The following is an 18,022-nucleotide window of genomic DNA, read 5'->3' as shown; positions in this document are numbered from 1 at the left end:
GACATTACACAATGGCAATGTGAAAGAAAACAGTACATACAGGTTGCCTTGGAGATAAAACAAAAAAACAATGGAAGCAAGATGATATTTGACCATCTTTTGCATTATGCTACTGTATGTCATTCTTGTAATGCATGATTTGTCATGTACATTCAAATCATTTCCTTGACCAATGTGTCACACCAAACCTCACTCACGGCCTTAACAGAGGATCATTATAGGCTTTCAACATGTTTCACTGACTTCACTTTGTTCTAAGCCACCCCCCCGATCTCCCTTTTCTTACTAGCAGCTTTCCTGGGTGAAACCCTAGCCTGCTGTTACAACCTGACGGACACGGCTTGACATCTCCCAACACATTGGAATGGTTAGGAGGGGCTTGACCCCGTGACCTCCTGACCTCCTGACCTCACCTCCACTAACACGTACATGCAGCCTCCCTGAGACGCCCCCAGGGAAGAAATGGGGTTGGTGGGGCGGTTTGGACCTTTTCACCACACACACATACACACACACACACAGTGTTGTCTGACAGCTCCGCGTGCTGCAGCCCCAGTGGTCCTGGGTTCTTGGAGGGAAGATAAGAAGCCCTCTGTCATTCTTTCATTGCCTGAGTCACATTCCCTCTGGTCTGTGGTGGTGTGATAGAAATGGCTTTGTAACGAAGAGCTGCAGTTCGGCTGTCAGAACATGAGGTGCAATTGAACACCCTTCCCCCTCCCTGCACCTCCCTGCTCTCTTTTTCTACACACATAGACACACAAACACATCAAATGACAAGTTCTTGCCATTGCTTTTCAGACCAGATGTACAGTGGGGAAAAAAAAAAATGTGTCAGCCACCAATTGTGCAAGTTCTCCCACTTAAAAAGATGAGAGAGGCCTGTAATTTTCAACATAGGTACACATCAACTATGACAGACAAAATGAGAAAAAAAAATCCAGAAAATCACATTGTAGGATTTTTTATTTATTTATTTACAAATTATGGTGGAAAATAAGTATTTGGTCGATAACAAAAGTTTCTCAATACTTTGTTATATACCCTTTGTTGGCAATGACACAGGTCAAACGTTTTCTGTAAGTCTTCACAAGGTTTTCACACACTGTTGCTGGTATTTTGGCCCATTCCTCCATGCAGATCTCCTCTAGAGCAGTGATGTTTTGGGGCTGTCGCTGGGCAACACAGACTTTCAACTCCCTCCAAAGATTTTCTATGGGGTTGAGATCTGGAGACTGGCTAGGCCACTCCAGGACCTTGAAATGCTTCTTACGAAGCCACTCCTTCGTTGCCCGGGCGGTGTGTTTGGGATCATTGTCATGCTGAAAGACCCAGCCACATTTCATCTTCAATGCCCTTGCTGATGGAAGGAGGTTTTCACTCAAAATCTCACAATACATGGCCCCATTCATTCTTTCCTTTACACGGATCAGTCGTCCTGGTCCCTTTGCAGAAAAACAGCCCCAAAGCATGATGTTTCCACCCCCATGCTTCACAGTAGGTATGGTGTTCTTTGGATGCAACTCAGCATTCTTTGTCCTCCAAACACGACGAGTTGAGTTTTTACCAAAAAGTTATATTTTGGTTTCATCTGACCATATGACATTCTCCCAATCCTCTTCTGGATCATCCAAATGCACTCTAGCAAACTTCAGATGGGCCTGGACATGTACTGGCTTAAGCAGGGGGACACGTCTGGCACTGCAGGATTTGAGTCCCTGGCGGCGTAGTGTGTTACTGATGGTAGGCTTTGTTACTTTGGTCCCAGCTCTCTGCAGGTCATTCACTAGGTCCCCCCGTGTGGTTCTGGGATTTTTGCTCACCGTTCTTCTGATCATTTTGACCCAACGGGGTGAGATCTTGCGTGGAGCCCCAGATCGAGGGAGATTATCAGTGGTCTTGTATGTCTTCCATTTCCTAATAATTGCTCCCACAGTTGATTTCTTCAAACCAAGCTGCTTACCTATTGCAGATTCAGTCTTCCCAGCCTGGTGCAGGTCTACAATTTTGTTTCTGGTGACCTTTGACAGCTCTTTGGTCTTGGCCATAGTGGAGTTTGGAGTGTGACTGTTTGAGGTTGTGGACAGGTGTCTTTTATACTGATAACAAGTTCAAACAGGTGCCATTAATACAGGTAACGAGTGGAGGACTGAGGAGCCTCTTAAAGAAGAAGTTACAGGTCTGTGAGAGCAAGAAATCTTGCTTGTTTGTAGGTGACCAAATACTTGTTTTCCACCATAATTTGCAAATAAATTCATTAAAAATCCTACAATGTGATTTTCTGGATTTTCTTTTCTCAATTTGTCTGTCATAGTTGACGTGTACCTATGATGAAAATTACAGGCCTCTCTCATCTTTTTAAGTGGGAGAACTTGCACAATTGGTGGCTGACTAAATACTTTTTTTCCCCACTGTATCATTAAGGCATGCAAAAAGAAAATAAGCTACTCAGAGCTCAAAGTTTGAGGAATCTTGGGAGGGTTGGAGACTGTTTGGGGCTCTCCAAGCTGTCGGTCTGAGGAGTACATGAAAGCAGTGCACTGTGTGGGAGCCAACAGAGGCTCAAGGACTTCATACCGAGGCTTCATTCCATATCAAGCCAGGTCCAGCTCTAGCTCCAAACTTCATCTTCCAACTACCTGCCTTCCAGCAATCCATGTTCTCCCTTGATCTCTCTCTCTCTCTCTCTCTCTCTCTCTCTCTCTCTCTCTCTCTCTCTCTCTCTCTCTCTCTCTCTCTCTCTCTCTCTCTCTCTCTCTCTCTCTCTCTCTCTCTCTCTCTCTCTCTCTCTCTCTCTCTCTCTCTCTCTCTCATCCCAGCAGTCTGGATTTCCTTACCTCGGGTTATAATAGTTAGACTGTGAAATCATCTAGGCCCCCCTCCACCCTCAGTCAATTAGAGCAGATTTTTAATATGTATGTCTGCAAAGCCTGGGGAGCGGGTGGGGGTGAGGGGCTGGTCTACTGCTCCCTGGGTGTTGTCAGTGGATGGGGGGCCTGGGTGGTGGTGGTGTGTAGGGCAGGCAACCCGAGGCCTAGGCCCCCATACTTCAGTGATTAGGGCACAGGAAGCTGAACCTGACATTGCTGACACTAGGCCCCACCGCAACATCCTGTCTGCAAAACCCTTGCCACGCTGACACTTGATTCTCTGTGACAACCGCTGGCTGATTTACATCTTTGTGATAAAGGGAGCTGGGGTGTTATTGACGTGGAGGAGCTATAGATGAGAAGACACTCGTAGAGGATTGTATTACTGACAGGAAACCCAGATGAGGAACAACCGTCTTTGTTGGCCTCTTCCTTTATTGTGTTTCTCCTTGCTAGTGTGATGTTGGGTGTAAACAGGAACAAACAATAAGGACCGCCTATTTTAGGCCCATTTTCCAGAGAGACTAATAGAACTTCTGCTTCTTTATTTTGGCAATTCATCACTCACAACCAGAGCCACTGCTGCAGTCCGGAGTTTTCCTGTGAGGGATAAAGTTATTTCCTCATAAGCATGCTCAAACCCCTTGTCAAGTGTCCTCTACAGGAGCGTCTCTGAGAACTTGAAGCTGTGAGACAAATTCTGTCTGAATCTAAAATATACAGTATATACAGTGCATTTGGAAAGTATTCAGACCCTTTGACTTTTTCCACATTTTGTTACGTTACAGCTATATATATTCTAAAATGGATTCAATAAATACAAATACATCAAGCTACAACCAATACCCCATAATGACAAAGCAAAAATAGGTTTTTAGAAATGTTTGCAAATGTATAAAAAATAACAAAAATAAATACCTTATTTACATACAGTTGAAGTCGGAAGTTTACATACACCTTAGCCAAATACATTTAAACCCAGTTTTTCACAATTCCTGACATTTAATCCTAGTAAAAATGCCCTGTCTTAGGTCAGTTAGGATCACCACTTTATTTTAAGAATGTGAAATGTCAGAATAATAGTAGAGAGAATGATTTATTTCAGCTTTTATTTCTTTCATCACATTCCCAGTGGGTCAGAAGTTTACATACAATCAATTAGTATTTGGTAGCATTGCCTTTAAATTGTTTAACTTGGGTCAAACGTTTTGGGTAGCCTTCCACAAGCTTCCCACAATAAGTTGGGTGAATTTCTCCTGACAGAGCTGGTGTAACTGAGTCAGGTTTGTAGGCCTCCTTGCTCGCACACGGTTTTTCAGTTCTGCCCACACATTTTCTATAGGATTGGGTTCAGGGCTTTGTGATGGCCACTCCAATACCTTGACTTTGTTGTCCTTAAGCCATTTTGCCACAACTTTGGAAGTATGCTTGGGGTCATTGTCCATTTGGAAGACCCATTTGCGACCAAGCTTTAACTTCCTGACTGATGTCTTGAGATGTTGCTTCAATATATCCACATAATTTTCCTTCCTCATGATGCCATCTATTTTGTGAAGTGCACCAGTCCCTCCTGCAGCAAAGCACCCCAACAGCATGATGCTGCCACCCCTGTGCTTCACGGTTGGGAATGTGTTCTTCGGCTTGCAAGATACCCCCTTTTTCCTCCAAACATAACGATGGTCATTATGGCCAAACAGTTCTATTTTTGTTTCATCAGAACAGAGGACATTTCTCCAGAAAATATGATATTTGTCCCCATGTGCAGTTGTAAACCGTAGTCTGGCTTTTTTATGGCGGTTTTGGAGAAGTGGCTTCTTCCTTGCTGAGCGGCCTTTCAGGTTATGTTGATATAGGACTCGTTTTACTGTGGATATAGATACTTATGTACCTGTTTTCTCCAGCATCTTCACAAGGTCCTTTGCTGTTGTTCTGGGATTGATTTGCACTTTTCACACCAAAGTACGTTCATCTCTAGGAGACAGAATGCGTCTCCTTCCTGAGCGGTATGACGGCTGCGTGGTCCCATGGTGTTTATAGTTGTGTACTATTGTTTGTACAGATGAATGTGGTACCTTCAGGCGTTTGGAAATTGTTCCCAAGGATGAAACAGACTTGTGTAGGTCTACAATAATTTTTCTGAGGTCTTGGCTGATTTCTTTTGATTTTCCCATGATGCCAAGCAAAGAGGCACTGAGTTTGAAGGGAGACCTTGAACTACATCCACAGGTACTAACTGTAAGTCGCTCTGGATAAGAGCGTCTGCTAAATGACTAAAATGTAAATGTAAATGTACACGTCCAATTGACTGAAATGATGTCAATTAACCTATCAGAAGCTTGTAAAGCCATGACATAATTTTTTGGATTTTTTCAAGCTGGTTAAAGGCACAGTCAACTTATTGTATGTAAACTTCTGAACCACTGGAATTGTGATACAGTGAATTATAATTGAAATAATCTGTCTGTAAACAATTGTTGGAAAGTAGATGTTCTAACCAACTTGCCAAAACTATAGTTTGTTAACAAGAAATTTGTGGAGTGATTGAAAAACGAGTATTAATGACTCCAACCTAAGTGTATGTAAACTTCCGACTTCAACTGTAAGTTTTCAGACCCTTTGCTACGAGACTCGAAATTGAGCTCAGGGGCATCCTGTTTCCATTGATCATCCTTGAGATGTTTTTACAACTTGATTGGAGTCCACCTGTGGTAAATTTAATTGATTGGAAATGATTTGGAAAGGCACACACCTGTCTATATAAGGTCCCACAGTTGACAGTGCATATCAGAGCAAAAACCAAGCCATGAGGTCGAAGGAATTGTCCATAGAGCTCCAAGACAGAATTGTGTCGAGGTACAGATCTGGGGAAGGGTACCAAAACATTTCTGCAGCATTGAAAGTCCCCAAGAATACAGTGCCTTCATCATTCTTAAATGGAAGAAGTTTGGAACCACCAAGACTGGTCCAATAGCTGGCTGCCTGGTCTGATGAAACCAAGATTGAACTCTTTGGCCTGAATGCCAAGCGTCACGTCTGGAGGAAACCTGGCACCATTCCCACGGTGAAGCATAGTGGTGGCAGCATCATGCTGTGGAGATGTTTTTCAGGGACTGGGAGACTAGTCAGGATTGAGGGAAAGATGAAAAGAGTAAAGTACAGAGAGATCATTGATGAAAACCTGTTCCAGAGTGCTCAGGACCTCAGACTGGGACGAAGGTTCCAAGATTGTAGTGTCATACCCAAGAAGACTCAAGGCTGTAATCACTGCCAAAGGTGCTTCAACTAAGTACTGACTAAAGGGTCTGAATACTTATGTAAATGTGATATTTCTGTTTTTTTTAAGCTGTTTTTGCTTTGTCGTAATGGGGTATTGTGTGTAGATTGATGAGGGGGAAAAAATTATTTAGTCCATTTTAGAAGAAGGCTGTAACGTAACAAAATGTGGAAAAAGCCAAGGGGTTTGAATACTTTCTGAAGGCACTGTACATGCAGAGAGAGGGCCCATACTAGTTCCTATGAATATGATTTCATGTTGCAATGTATCTCACTTTCCTTCCTTCCTGAAACAGCAGGCTAAATTATGTTTGCGTGAAATGTGTGTCAAATGTTCAAAAGCACGTGTCCAGCTCTATTACACATCAGCATTCCACTGCTACATTTACATTTTGCTTTCAATAGGACGCATATTAAGTTACATGTATGCCTAGATCAAAGGGTATATTTTAAGTGGATTGAGCAAACTGCAATCTTCTCAGGTCAAATGACAGAGCACTGCTGCCACCTGGTGCAATGGGGTGGGAAGGAGAGGGCAATCACATAGTCCAGCAGTTCCCAAACCTTTTCACTTGGGCCTACCTTTCATCATTGGGGAACATCCCCCTCCCCCCCAGTTTTAAAGCTCATTTCCTGCAATTCTACACATTTTGCCATGTCTTATGTGTGTTCATGAGATATCTGAGTGACTCAAACATTACAGCAAAATCAACAACAAAAAAGAAGGGAAAAAAGGAACAGTCGGGCCCCCCCTGCCAACCCCTCTGTTTGGAAACCACTGATGTAGTCCAAAAAAGTCATATCAACACAACAATAAAATGAAACATCATTTACATAATATTAAATTTGCAACATAAACTATTGTCTTTATTGATAATCACAAACGTACTGTGCCTTTCTAGTAAAGCCGTATTTTGGTAACGTGGCTTGAAATACACATAATTATTATCTACAGATAATTTTACAACTGAGACATTTCCAAGGAACACATTGCCTAGTTACTGTAAGGGAAGCTTTGAGCTCTTACAGCAGAAAAGGTGAGTAATTCTTCTGAAACCAGATATCCTTTAGTATTAGGTGGAGCGATAATGGGTTATAACGCAGGGGTGGTGGGCAGTGTACCCCTTTCCACCGTTGCAATGTTTTCCTTAATAACAGACCATCAATGTTGCCATAGGAAAAAAAAAACTCTAGACAATGTGTTTAAAATGGTGCGTTGGGGTTGCATACAGGAGCTTTAAATCCAAGTTTGTAATTAATCTGTGTGTCAGACAGTTTTTTTCTCTCTTCCATTTCGTCGTCCTTCAGAGATACTTCCTTTGGCTTCTCTGTCATAGCTAAGAAGGGTAATTGAACCATATCTTTTGAACCATATCTTTGACCAAAAGCACTCTCACAAAGTCAATATTTCAGATCAGAGAAAATTCCCTTCTTGCAACTCTTCAGTTACTGATGGTTATGGCCTTTCATTTGTTTATGGCACATGGATACCTCTACTCTTTGCTAAGCATTACTATAGGACCAATGGAACAGTTTCATGCTAACCCTCCACCAATGTTCCATTTAAAATAATAAAGACACATCAACTGTCCATCAAATCTACAAAAAGTATGATTGCTGAATATAAGCAGGTCCATAAATTCTGGGAAATGTTTTGTGATTATCATGAAAAAATGTGTTTCCTATTTTGGTCTTGCCAGTTACACGCATCATCAAGGTATTTTACACTCTAAAAATAGTCCTTACTTAAGACCTCATTCTGACCTCTGTGTAATTTTGAGATAAACACAATCTGGTATGGGAATAATTAAAAATAATGCTAATTCATATCCTGTCCTACAAAAATTTTTCTTATCTCTTCTCTCCCTGTCAGAATATCTCCAGACCTTCTCTTTGTCTGTATCGTCTGCTCTTCCTTTGAGTCCCGTCTCCTACCGAGTGTGTTTCATTTCACTAATGCAGAGGTGAAGCCAGCTCAACAAGAAGAACAGAATGTCTCCGAATACACAAGGGGCCACAGAAATAATCAAAACAGTGCAGAACCAGGGAGGAACACAAACTCCACTAAAGAACAAAGGAAATTGAAATAAATCGCAAAATATGGCTTTTTTTTATTTATTTTTACATAGCAAGATGCAAATCATCTTGCCAGGTTAAAAAAATATAGAGGAAAATATCAAATGCAGCTTTTCTAAAAAAGTGGCAAACCATTACACCTACTTAGTGGTGCACGTACGAAAATGTTTGGAAACAGTCAGTTGCTAACATTCTGTATTGAACCAGGCACGAGGTTAGACACCCTAAGGCAGTGGTTATATCAGTCGACCTCACTATGTGTTTATGGCAAATGTGGGGGCACCAGAAGCAGGGAGGATGTTTTTTTAACGCTAGCCTCATTATGGGGGGTAGTGTCTTGTTAAGTCCATACAATAGTAGGGGTTTGAATGGGGTGGGAATAGTTGTTCTCTAGTAATGGAAACAGCTGTATTTGTCAGTCTGGCGACACTTGAGGAGCTTGAGGAAGGTCTCCATCTTGTGGGCGTCCTTCTTGAAGCAGCTGAGGAGAGTGTAGTCCCTCAGAACTGACTCCAGCACCTCAGGCTGCAGGTCATACGGAGCCACAACCTGCTCGTAGTAGGAGGTGGTCAGCATATCGTCGTCCAGCATCTATAGTAAACAGGAAGGACAGGACAGAATAGACAGGGGGATGGGGAGAGAGAGAGAGAGAGAGAGAGAGAGAGAGAGAGAGAGAGAGAGAGAGAGAGAGAGAGAGAGAGAGAGAGAGAGAGAGAGAGAGAGAGAGAGAGAGAGAGAGAGAGAGAGAGAGGTGAAGTCAAGGAAATTAGGCATACATAGAGGAGAAAGAGATGTGAGCAAATTAGTGCTAATGGATTTGCATTGTGTGAAAATGCATTGGTCTAAAGGAGAAAATGCCTAAAAGCTACAAGTATTAGAGTAACTGCTGATGCTGAAGTACCTTCCTGATGAGGACCACCACTCCTTGCTCCAAACTAAGGAGTTTTTCTGACACCCATTTGGTCTTGTTGAGTAGAGTGTCGGGGGCGTCGTCATAGCGATCTAAGGTGGTTTGCAGGTACACCAATGGCTCAATCCAGGACTTGACCAGCATTAGGACAGAGTGGAGGAGCCACTTGTCCTGCACAACACAGTTTATGTTAAGGAGTACAGTTTGAGTATTGTGACTTGTGACTATTGTGTATTGAACAGTACTGTATATTAGAAAGGATTGATTTGAATTTGTGCTATTGTGCAGTTTTAGTATAGTCATGTAACTATTAAGCTAAAAATAATGACCCTCAAATCACAGAGGCACAGAGGCAATACCTTCAACAGTAAAGTCACTGATATATCTGACAGAAACAAGTGTTAAAAGTACAAGGAAAGGGGTTTTCTGTACTCAGTTAAACTTGTTGTCATTCAGTGTAGAATGTGAGGTCAGAAATTAGCTGAAGGGGATCTGGTATTCAGCTAGCAGTTACAGGAGTGAACAATTATCGTCTCAATGCTTCAAACTCACAGCATTGCCCTTGCCATTTGTACATTGTAGAATAATAATTATAGAGATGCATGTTTGAGCAAGCCAAATCTTCCGACCTGGACGTTTATATACAGTGTCTTTGGAAAGTATTCAAACCCCTTGACTTTTTCCACATTTTAATACGTTACAGCCTTATTCTTCAATGGATTAAATAAATACAAATCCTCAGCAATCTACACACAATACCCCATAATGACAAAGCAAAAACAGGTTTGTAGAACATTTTGCAAATGTATTAAATACATATTTTAGAAAAATATGTATTTACATAAGTATTCAACCCCTTTACTATGAGATTCGAAATTGAGCTCAGGTGCATCCTGTTTCCATTGATCATCCTTGAGATGTTTCTACAACTTGATTGGAGTCCACCTGTGGTAAATTCAATTGATTGGACATGATTTGGAAAGGCACACACCCGTCTATATAAGGTCCCACAGTGGCAAAAACCAAGCCACGAGGTCGAAGGAATTGTCCGTAGAGCTCCAAGACAGGATTATGTTGAGGCACAGATCTGGGGAAGGGTACCAAAACATTTTTGCAGCATTGTAGGTCCCCAAGAACACAGTGGCCTCCATCATTCTTAAATGGACAATGTTTGGAACCATCAAGACTTTTCCTTGAGCTGGCCACCCAGCCAAACTGAGCAATCGGGGGAGAAAGGGCCTTGGTCAGGGATGTGACCAAGAAGCTGATGGTCACTCTGACAGAGCTCTAGAGTTTCTCTGTGGAGGTGGGAGAACCTTCCAGAAGGACAACCATCTCTGCAGCACTCCACCAATCAGACCTTTATGGTAGAGTGGCCAGACGGAAGCCTCTCCTCAGTAAAAGGCACATGACAGCCCACTTGGAGTTTGCCAAAAGGCACCTAAAGACTCTCAAACCATGAGAAACAAGATTCTCTGGTCTGATGAAACCAAGATTGAACTATTTCGCCTGAATGCCAAGCGTCACGTCTGGAGGAAACCTGGCACCATCCTTACGGTGAAGCATGGTGGTGGCAGCATCATGCTGTTGGGATGTACAGAGAGGTCCTTGATGAAATCCTGCTCCAGAGCACTCAGGACCTCAGACTGGGGGCGAAGGTTCACCTTCCAACAGGACAACGACCCTAAGCACACAGCCAAGACAACGCAGGAGTGGCTTTGGGACAAGTCTCTGAATGTCCTTGAGTGGCCCAGCCAGAGCCCGGACTTGAACCCGATCTAACATCTCTGGAGAGACCTGAAAATAGCTGTGCAGCAACGGTCCCTATCCAACCTGACAAAGCTTGAGAGGATCTGCAGAGAAGAATGGGAGAAACTCCCCAAATACAGGTGTGCCAAGCTTGTAGTGTCATACCCAAGAAGATTCAAGGTTGTAATAACTGCCAAAGGTGCTTCAACAAAGTACTGAATAAAGGATCTGAATATTTATGTAAATGTAATATTTACGTTTTATTTTATTTTACACATTTGCATAAAAAACATCTAAAAACCTGTTTTTACTTTGTCATTATGGGGTATTATGTTTGATCAATTTTAGAATAAGGCTGTAACGTAACAAAATGTGGAAAATGTCAACGGGTCTGAATACTTTCCGAAGACACTATATTAATTTGTATGCAGATGATACAGTGTTGTATTTCATTGCTCCATTGGTTGGCCAAGTCTTTTCACATTTGAAGTCTGATGTTGAAGCACTGCAGAGGTAACTATTGAATCTAATCTGGCTTGATGACAAACTGTCATTTAAAAAACATGTCACCGCTGGTGAAGAAGTTGAAGTTCAAAGTTGGTTTCTTTTACAGAAACAAAGCATCTATGACTTTTGTTAATAGGAAGGAAATTGTCCAGGTAATTTTTATGTCTATTTTAGATTATAGGGATATTATCTATATGCATGCAGCAGCATCTACACTTAGATGCTGTTTTCCATTGTTACTGGTGATGGTTATAGAACTCACCTTTGTGTTTTCTTTCAAAAAGTGGGTTGGGCCTCTTCGTATGTAAGGAGAGAGCAGCATTTTCTTGTGTTTATCTACAAAGCACTCATGCAGAAACTTCCTATGTATCTGTCATCATTATTTCAATTTAGACTTACAAATGACCAAATCTGGTCTCAGTCTTGGATAACACTGGAGGCCCTTTCGGTCTCCACAGAGTTGGGTAAAGCTGCTTTTATTTTATTTTTATTTTCTTTATGTGGAACAGCTTACAGAGCTCTCTGCAATTAGATGTTCTGGCCCCCCCTGGTCAGTTCAGAGTAATGATCGGAGACCTCTATGTTGATGAATGTGTATGTTTTTCTTAATATGCCAGTTTGCGCTGTTCTGTGAAGGGAGTTGTACACAGCGTTGTATGAGATCTTCAGTTTCTTGGCAATTTCTCACATGGAATAGCCTTCATTTTTCAGAACAAGAATAGATTGACGAGTTCAGAAGAAAGTTATTTGTTTCTGGCCATTTTGAGCCTGTAATCGAACCCACAATTGCTGGTGCTCCAGATACTCAACTAGTATCAAGAAGGCCAGTTGTATTGCTTCTTTAATCAGCACAACAGTTTTCAGCTGTGCTAAAATAATTCCAAAAGGGTTTTCTAATGAGCAAACACAACGTGCACAGGAACACAGGACTGATGGTTGCTGATAATGGGCCTCTGTACGCCTATGTAGCTATTCCATAAAAAATCTGCTGTTTCCAGCTAAAATAGCCATTTACAACATTAACAATGTCTACACTGTATTTCGGATCAATTTGATGTTCTTTTAATGGACAAATAAATTGTTTTTCTTTCGAAAACAAGGACATTTCTAAGTGACCCAAAACTTTTGAACGGTAGTGTATATACATTAATAATATTAATAATAATAATAGTAATAATAATGGTGGTAGCAAGGGACATTTTCAAGACTTCTCATGAATAATTAGGCCTAATTTATGTTCAATCGGCCAAAACAATCTACCACAGAAAATGGCACTACAGAGACAGAAGACTCACTGATACGTTAAGCGACAAGTTGTTTCTATGCACCACCAATGCTGTTTTGTGTTTTGGGGCTACACACACAGGCGTGTGTGTATGTGTGTGTGTGTGTGTGTGTGTGTGTGTGTGTGTGTGTGTGTGTGTGTCTGTGTGTGTGTGTGTGTGTGTGTGTGTGTGTGGAGTTCCACAATCATACACACAATCAATGAAGGAAGACATTTCTATTGGCAGAAATGAAGACAAAAGCCCAAATAAACACATAGAGATAGAGAGAGAGAGAGAGAGAGAGAGAGAGAGAGAGAGAGAGAGAGAGAGAGAGAGAGAGAGAGAGAGAGAGAGAGAGAGAGAGAGAGAGAGAGAGAGAGAGAGAGAGAGAGAGAGAGAGAGAGAGAGAGAGAGAGAGAGAGAGAGAGAGAGAGAGAGAGAGAAACAGTGGAGCGTCCAGCTCCCTTCTGCTTACCGAGATCTGCTGGATTTCGCTCTTGGAGCCTGGGATGGCGAAGGCTTTGGTGGCACACGTGTATCCTGCCTGGTTCCTCTGGGAGCGCATGGGGAAAGGGACAAACATCTCCTCCTATGTATCAAACAGACAGGGAACAAGGAACAACATGGCAGATAAACACTGACTCATGCTCGGCTAACCCCAGCCAATAGAGACGAGCCGTCTGTCAACTGAGCTACAAGCAGAGCGGCTGGTGTTTTGTTCTTCAACGTGTTCTCATCTGTTGGCCTCATGCAGTGTCTTCCCAATAACGAGAAGATACATGATGTTTCCATTTCAAAGCCGATGCTGGTTCCCTACTCTCAGTATGGAAGGGAACCGTATGGGCTTTCCTGCTACTGAAAACCACAATATGAATGCACAGCACAGTACAACATTATCAGTATGGTCTTGATTCTATACCGTCCATAAATCATTATTTGCCTGAGGAGAGTTGGGAAACTACTTTGAAGCTACAAGGTGCTGATTATATTGGTGGAGCACATAGCAAAGGGATTGGTAGGGTATATACAGCATTTCCATAGGACTTCCCCAAAACACAGGGCACATATAATGCACACAGATATGAATGAACACATTTCTTCAATGGGTACTGTTAGAGGAGGTACGTTGGAAATGTCGGAAGAACGAAGGAGTTGTGTGGTACTCACAAACAGAGTGCAGGACTCCTCAGAGACACGGTAGATGAGCTCGGCGTGTTGGATGACCCGGTCCAGTAGTTTCTCCTTGGAGATGGAGGCACAGCGTGTGATGCTGCCCTGCTCATCCTTACACTCCAGAGGGACACCCAAGGAGAGCAGACAGGGCCAGAGTAGCACTGTCCACACAACACCCTGCAAGACTGAGTAGAGACACACACAAACACATACACACACAGATTAAAAATACCCAGAACCAATATAGCTATACAATTAGCCAGCAATGGCTATAGTTCTTTTCTCTAATTGCACTACTAGCAAAATACCTACTGCAAGCAAAAGGATACGTCCAATATCTTTCTAGTCATTTTATTAAATTGATCATATTATTATTGATCATATCCTACATTCTCTCTGAAGGGGGTATAAAGTACCTTGAATCATGTTCATTCTGTCAGGGCAGTGGTTTTTCTACTAGCATCTTTGATGGGACCAAGGACCTTTATATGGATTCAACAGGCCATGAATGTGGCAAAAGGATGAAGGGGTCTCACGTAGGTTTTTGGTAAGGGGATATGTTCTTACCCATCCAACATACTCTGTTCACTATGGATTATATTCAGATGAGAGAGGACCTTACCTGTTTCAGAGACTTTGCCTGGTCTATTTGTTCACTGTTGACCATTGTTGAGAGATTCCTTCAAAATTCTCCCATATGCCTGATGATACATCATAATACATCAATTTATTGTGTACTAGATATTATGGTAAATGAGATGGTGTCTGAAAACTCTAAACCTGGATATATCTGTTTTCTATTCTGGTGAAGAAACCCTGGTAAGAACCAGTCAGTCTCCCCCAGCAGCCAGAGCTGCCCATCTTACAGTAATAACTCTATGTTTGGTTGTCATTGGCAGCACACATTTAGAGCGGGGATAATTCTTCATAAAACTAATCCCCTTTGAAATGAAGCCAGGGTAGGTGGGCGTAGCACTTCATTAAATCCGGCATATTGCAATTTTGTCTCTGATTACTGAGTGTCCTACATATTACGGTCCCCAAACCTCCACCATTAAATGTGTTAATCCAATCTGAGAATTATAAGTGATGTGTCCTATCTGTCGATTGGAAAATGAAACCCCCTTAGTTGGCATCATGCACATTTCAGTGGAACCAATTTCTCTGATCTTAGAAAGAGTGGGAGAGAAAGACGCTGTTTTTGATTTTTAAGAGATTTGTTTTATGAAATTAACTGCATCACCAAATATTGAAAGGGCACAAAAAATAAACGTATTCAAATGTAGACATACATTTAGTTAGAGATATCATTTTCTAAAGCTATTCAAATGTAGATACACATTTATTAAGAGATACAATTTCTGGGCCTCCCGAGTGGAGCAGTGGTCTAAGACACTGCATCACAGTGCTTCAGGCGTCACTACAGACCCGGGTTTGATCCCAGGCTGTGTCCCAACCGGCTGTGACCGGGAGTCCCATAGGGTGGCGCACAATTGGCCCAGTGTCGTCAGGGTTAGAGGAGGGCTTGGCTGGGGCAGCTTTACTTGGCTCATCGTGATCTAGGGGCTCCTTGTGGTGGGCCGGGCACCTGCAGGTTGTGTTTCTTCCGACACATTGGTGCGGCTGGCTTCTGGGTTAAGCAGGCGGGTGTTAAGAAGTGCGGTTTGTCGGGTCATGTTTCGGAGGATGCATGACTCGACCTTCGCCTATCACGAAATTGGGTAGAAAATAGATAAAATTTTCTCAGGATTTAATATAATTTCTTTATAACATTTCATTATGAATTACTAGGGCTGTCAAACGATAAAAAATCACGACTAATAGCAAATGCTGAATTTGCTGTGATCCCCACAGTGACCGTACGTACATACCCCAACCAGAAGCCATGGATTACAGGCAACATCCACACTGAGCCAAAGGGTAGAGCTGCCGCTTTCAAGGAGTGACACTCTAACCCGGACTGTTCCCAAGTCCACCCTCTCTGCTCTTCACTCGGCTTGACCCAGTCGAGGCTGCCACGGAGATCTGCTAGGGATTTCCCTGGCGATGGCTCCTCGACTCGCTGCTTGGTCCAGTTCTGGTGGGATTTTCTGTCACGATCGTCGAACAGAGATGAGGACCAAGGCGCAGCGTTGCAGGAAAACATACTCTTTATTTAGCGTCAAATGACCAAAACAACAAAACAATATCGTGACAGTTCACGGTCTAACACAAACCGACTGGAAACAAAATCCCACAAACACGAATGAAAAACAGACTGTTTAAATATGGCTCCCAATCAGAGACAACCAGCAACACCTGACACTCGTTGCCTCTGATTGGGAGCCACTCTGGCCAACATAGAAATAGCACCGATAGAAACAAAACACATTGATCTACACACCCTGGCTCAACATAACAGTGTCCCCAGAGCCAGGGCGTGACATTAAGCCATTTTGGCACAACTTTGGAAGTATGCTTGGGGTCATTGTCCATTTGGAAGACCCATTTGCGATCAAGCTTTAACTTCCTGACTGATGTCTTGAGATGTTGCTTCAATATATCCACATAATTTTCCTTCCTCATGATGCCATCTATTTTGTGAAGTGCACCAGTCCCTCCTGCAGCAAAGCACTCCCACAGCATGATGCTGCCACCCCCGTGCTACACGGTTGGGATAGTGTTCTTCGGCTTGCAAGATACCCCCTTTTTCCTCCAAATATAACGATGGTCATTATGGCCAAACAGTTATATAATTTTTTCATCAGACCAGAGGACATTTCTCCAAAAAGTAAGATCTTTGTCCCCATGTGCAGTTGCAAACCATAGTCTGGCTTTTTTATGGCGGTTTTGGAGCAGTGGCTCCTTCCTTGCTGAGCGGCCTTTCAGGTTATGTCGATATAGGACTTGTTTTACTGTGGATAAGGATACTTTTGTACCTGTTTCCTCCAGCATCTTCACAAGGTCCTTTGCTGTTGTTCTAGGATTGATTTGCACTTTTCACACCAAAGTACGTTAATCTCTAGGAGACAGAATGCGTCTCCTTCCTGAGCGGTATGACGGCTGCGTGGTCCCATTGTGTTTATACTTGCGTACTATTGTTTGTACAGATGAAAGTGGTACCTTCAGGTGTTTGGAAATTGCTCCCAAGGATGAACCAGACATGTGGAGGTCTACAATTGTTTTTCGGAGGTCTTGGCTGATTTCTTTTGATTTTCCCATGATGTCAAGCAAAGAGGCACTGCGTTTGAAGGTAGGCCTTGAAATACATCCACAGGTACACCTCCAATTGACTCAAATTATGTCAATTAGCCTATCAGAAGCTTCTAAAGCCATGACATATTTTTCTGGAATTTTCCAAGCTGTTTAAAGGCACCTTCAACTTCGTTTATGTAAACTTCTGACCCATTGGAATTATGATACATAAGTGAAATAATCTGTCAGTAAACAATTGTTGGAAAAATTACTTGTGTCATGCACAAAGTAGATGTCCTAACTGACTTGCCAAAACTATAGTTTGTTAACTAGAAATTTGTGGAGTGGTTGAAAAATGATGAATCCTCTGACAATGCCTAGTATAGAGGTCCTGGATGACAGGAAGCATGGCCCCAGTGATGTACTGGGCCATACGCACTACCCTCCGTAGTGCCTTGTGGTCGGAGGCAGAGCAATTGCCATACCAGGCAGTGATACAACCAGTCAGGATGCTCTCGATGGTGCAGCTGTAGAACACAACCTGTTCCACTACAGCCCTCTCCCTCAACGTGATCAAGACAAAGGAGATGATTGTGGACTACAGGGGAAAAAAGAGGACTGAGCACGCCCCCATTCTCATCGACAGGGCTGTAGTGGAACAGGTTGTGTTCTACAGCTGCACCATCGAGAGCATCCTGACTGGTTGTATCACTGCCTGGTATGGCAATTGCTCTGCCTCCGACCACAAGGCACTACGGAGGGTAGTGCGTATGGCCCAGTACATCACTGGGGCCATGCTTCCTGTCATCCAGGACCTCTATACTAGGCATTGTCAGAGGATTCATCATTTTTCAACCACTCCACAAATTTCTAGTTAACAAACTATAGTTTTGGCAAGTCAGTTAGGACATCTACTTTGTGCATGACACAAGTAATTTTTCCAACAATTGTTTACTGACAGATTATTTCACTTATGTATCATAATTCCAATGGGTCAGAAGTTTACATAAACGAAGTTGAAGGTG

At 42.6% G+C, this 18,022-nt stretch overlaps 1 protein-coding gene across 1 annotated transcript; it reads right to left on the bottom strand.

Annotated features, from left to right (window-relative positions):
- Window positions 1-8,609: 8,609 nt before the first annotated feature.
- On the bottom strand, window positions 8,610-14,249 carry LOC311101969 (somatolactin; the record flags this gene model as incomplete). The annotated part of the gene is made up of 5 exons (XM_084143198.1): window positions 8,610-8,810; window positions 9,121-9,300; window positions 13,126-13,239; window positions 13,818-14,008; window positions 14,240-14,249. 5 exons carry the CDS (start codon window positions 14,247-14,249, stop codon window positions 8,610-8,612), a joined length of 696 nt encoding a protein of 231 aa, XP_083999324.1.
- Between the last annotated feature and the right edge of the window lie 3,773 nt (window positions 14,250-18,022).

Source organism: Coregonus lavaretus (genome assembly GCF_964263955.1).
Source record: "Coregonus lavaretus genome assembly, chromosome: 26".
In the NCBI taxonomy this organism is placed as follows: domain Eukaryota; kingdom Metazoa; phylum Chordata; class Actinopteri; order Salmoniformes; family Salmonidae; genus Coregonus; species Coregonus lavaretus.
This window is presented reverse-complemented; position numbering and strand designations above follow the sequence as displayed.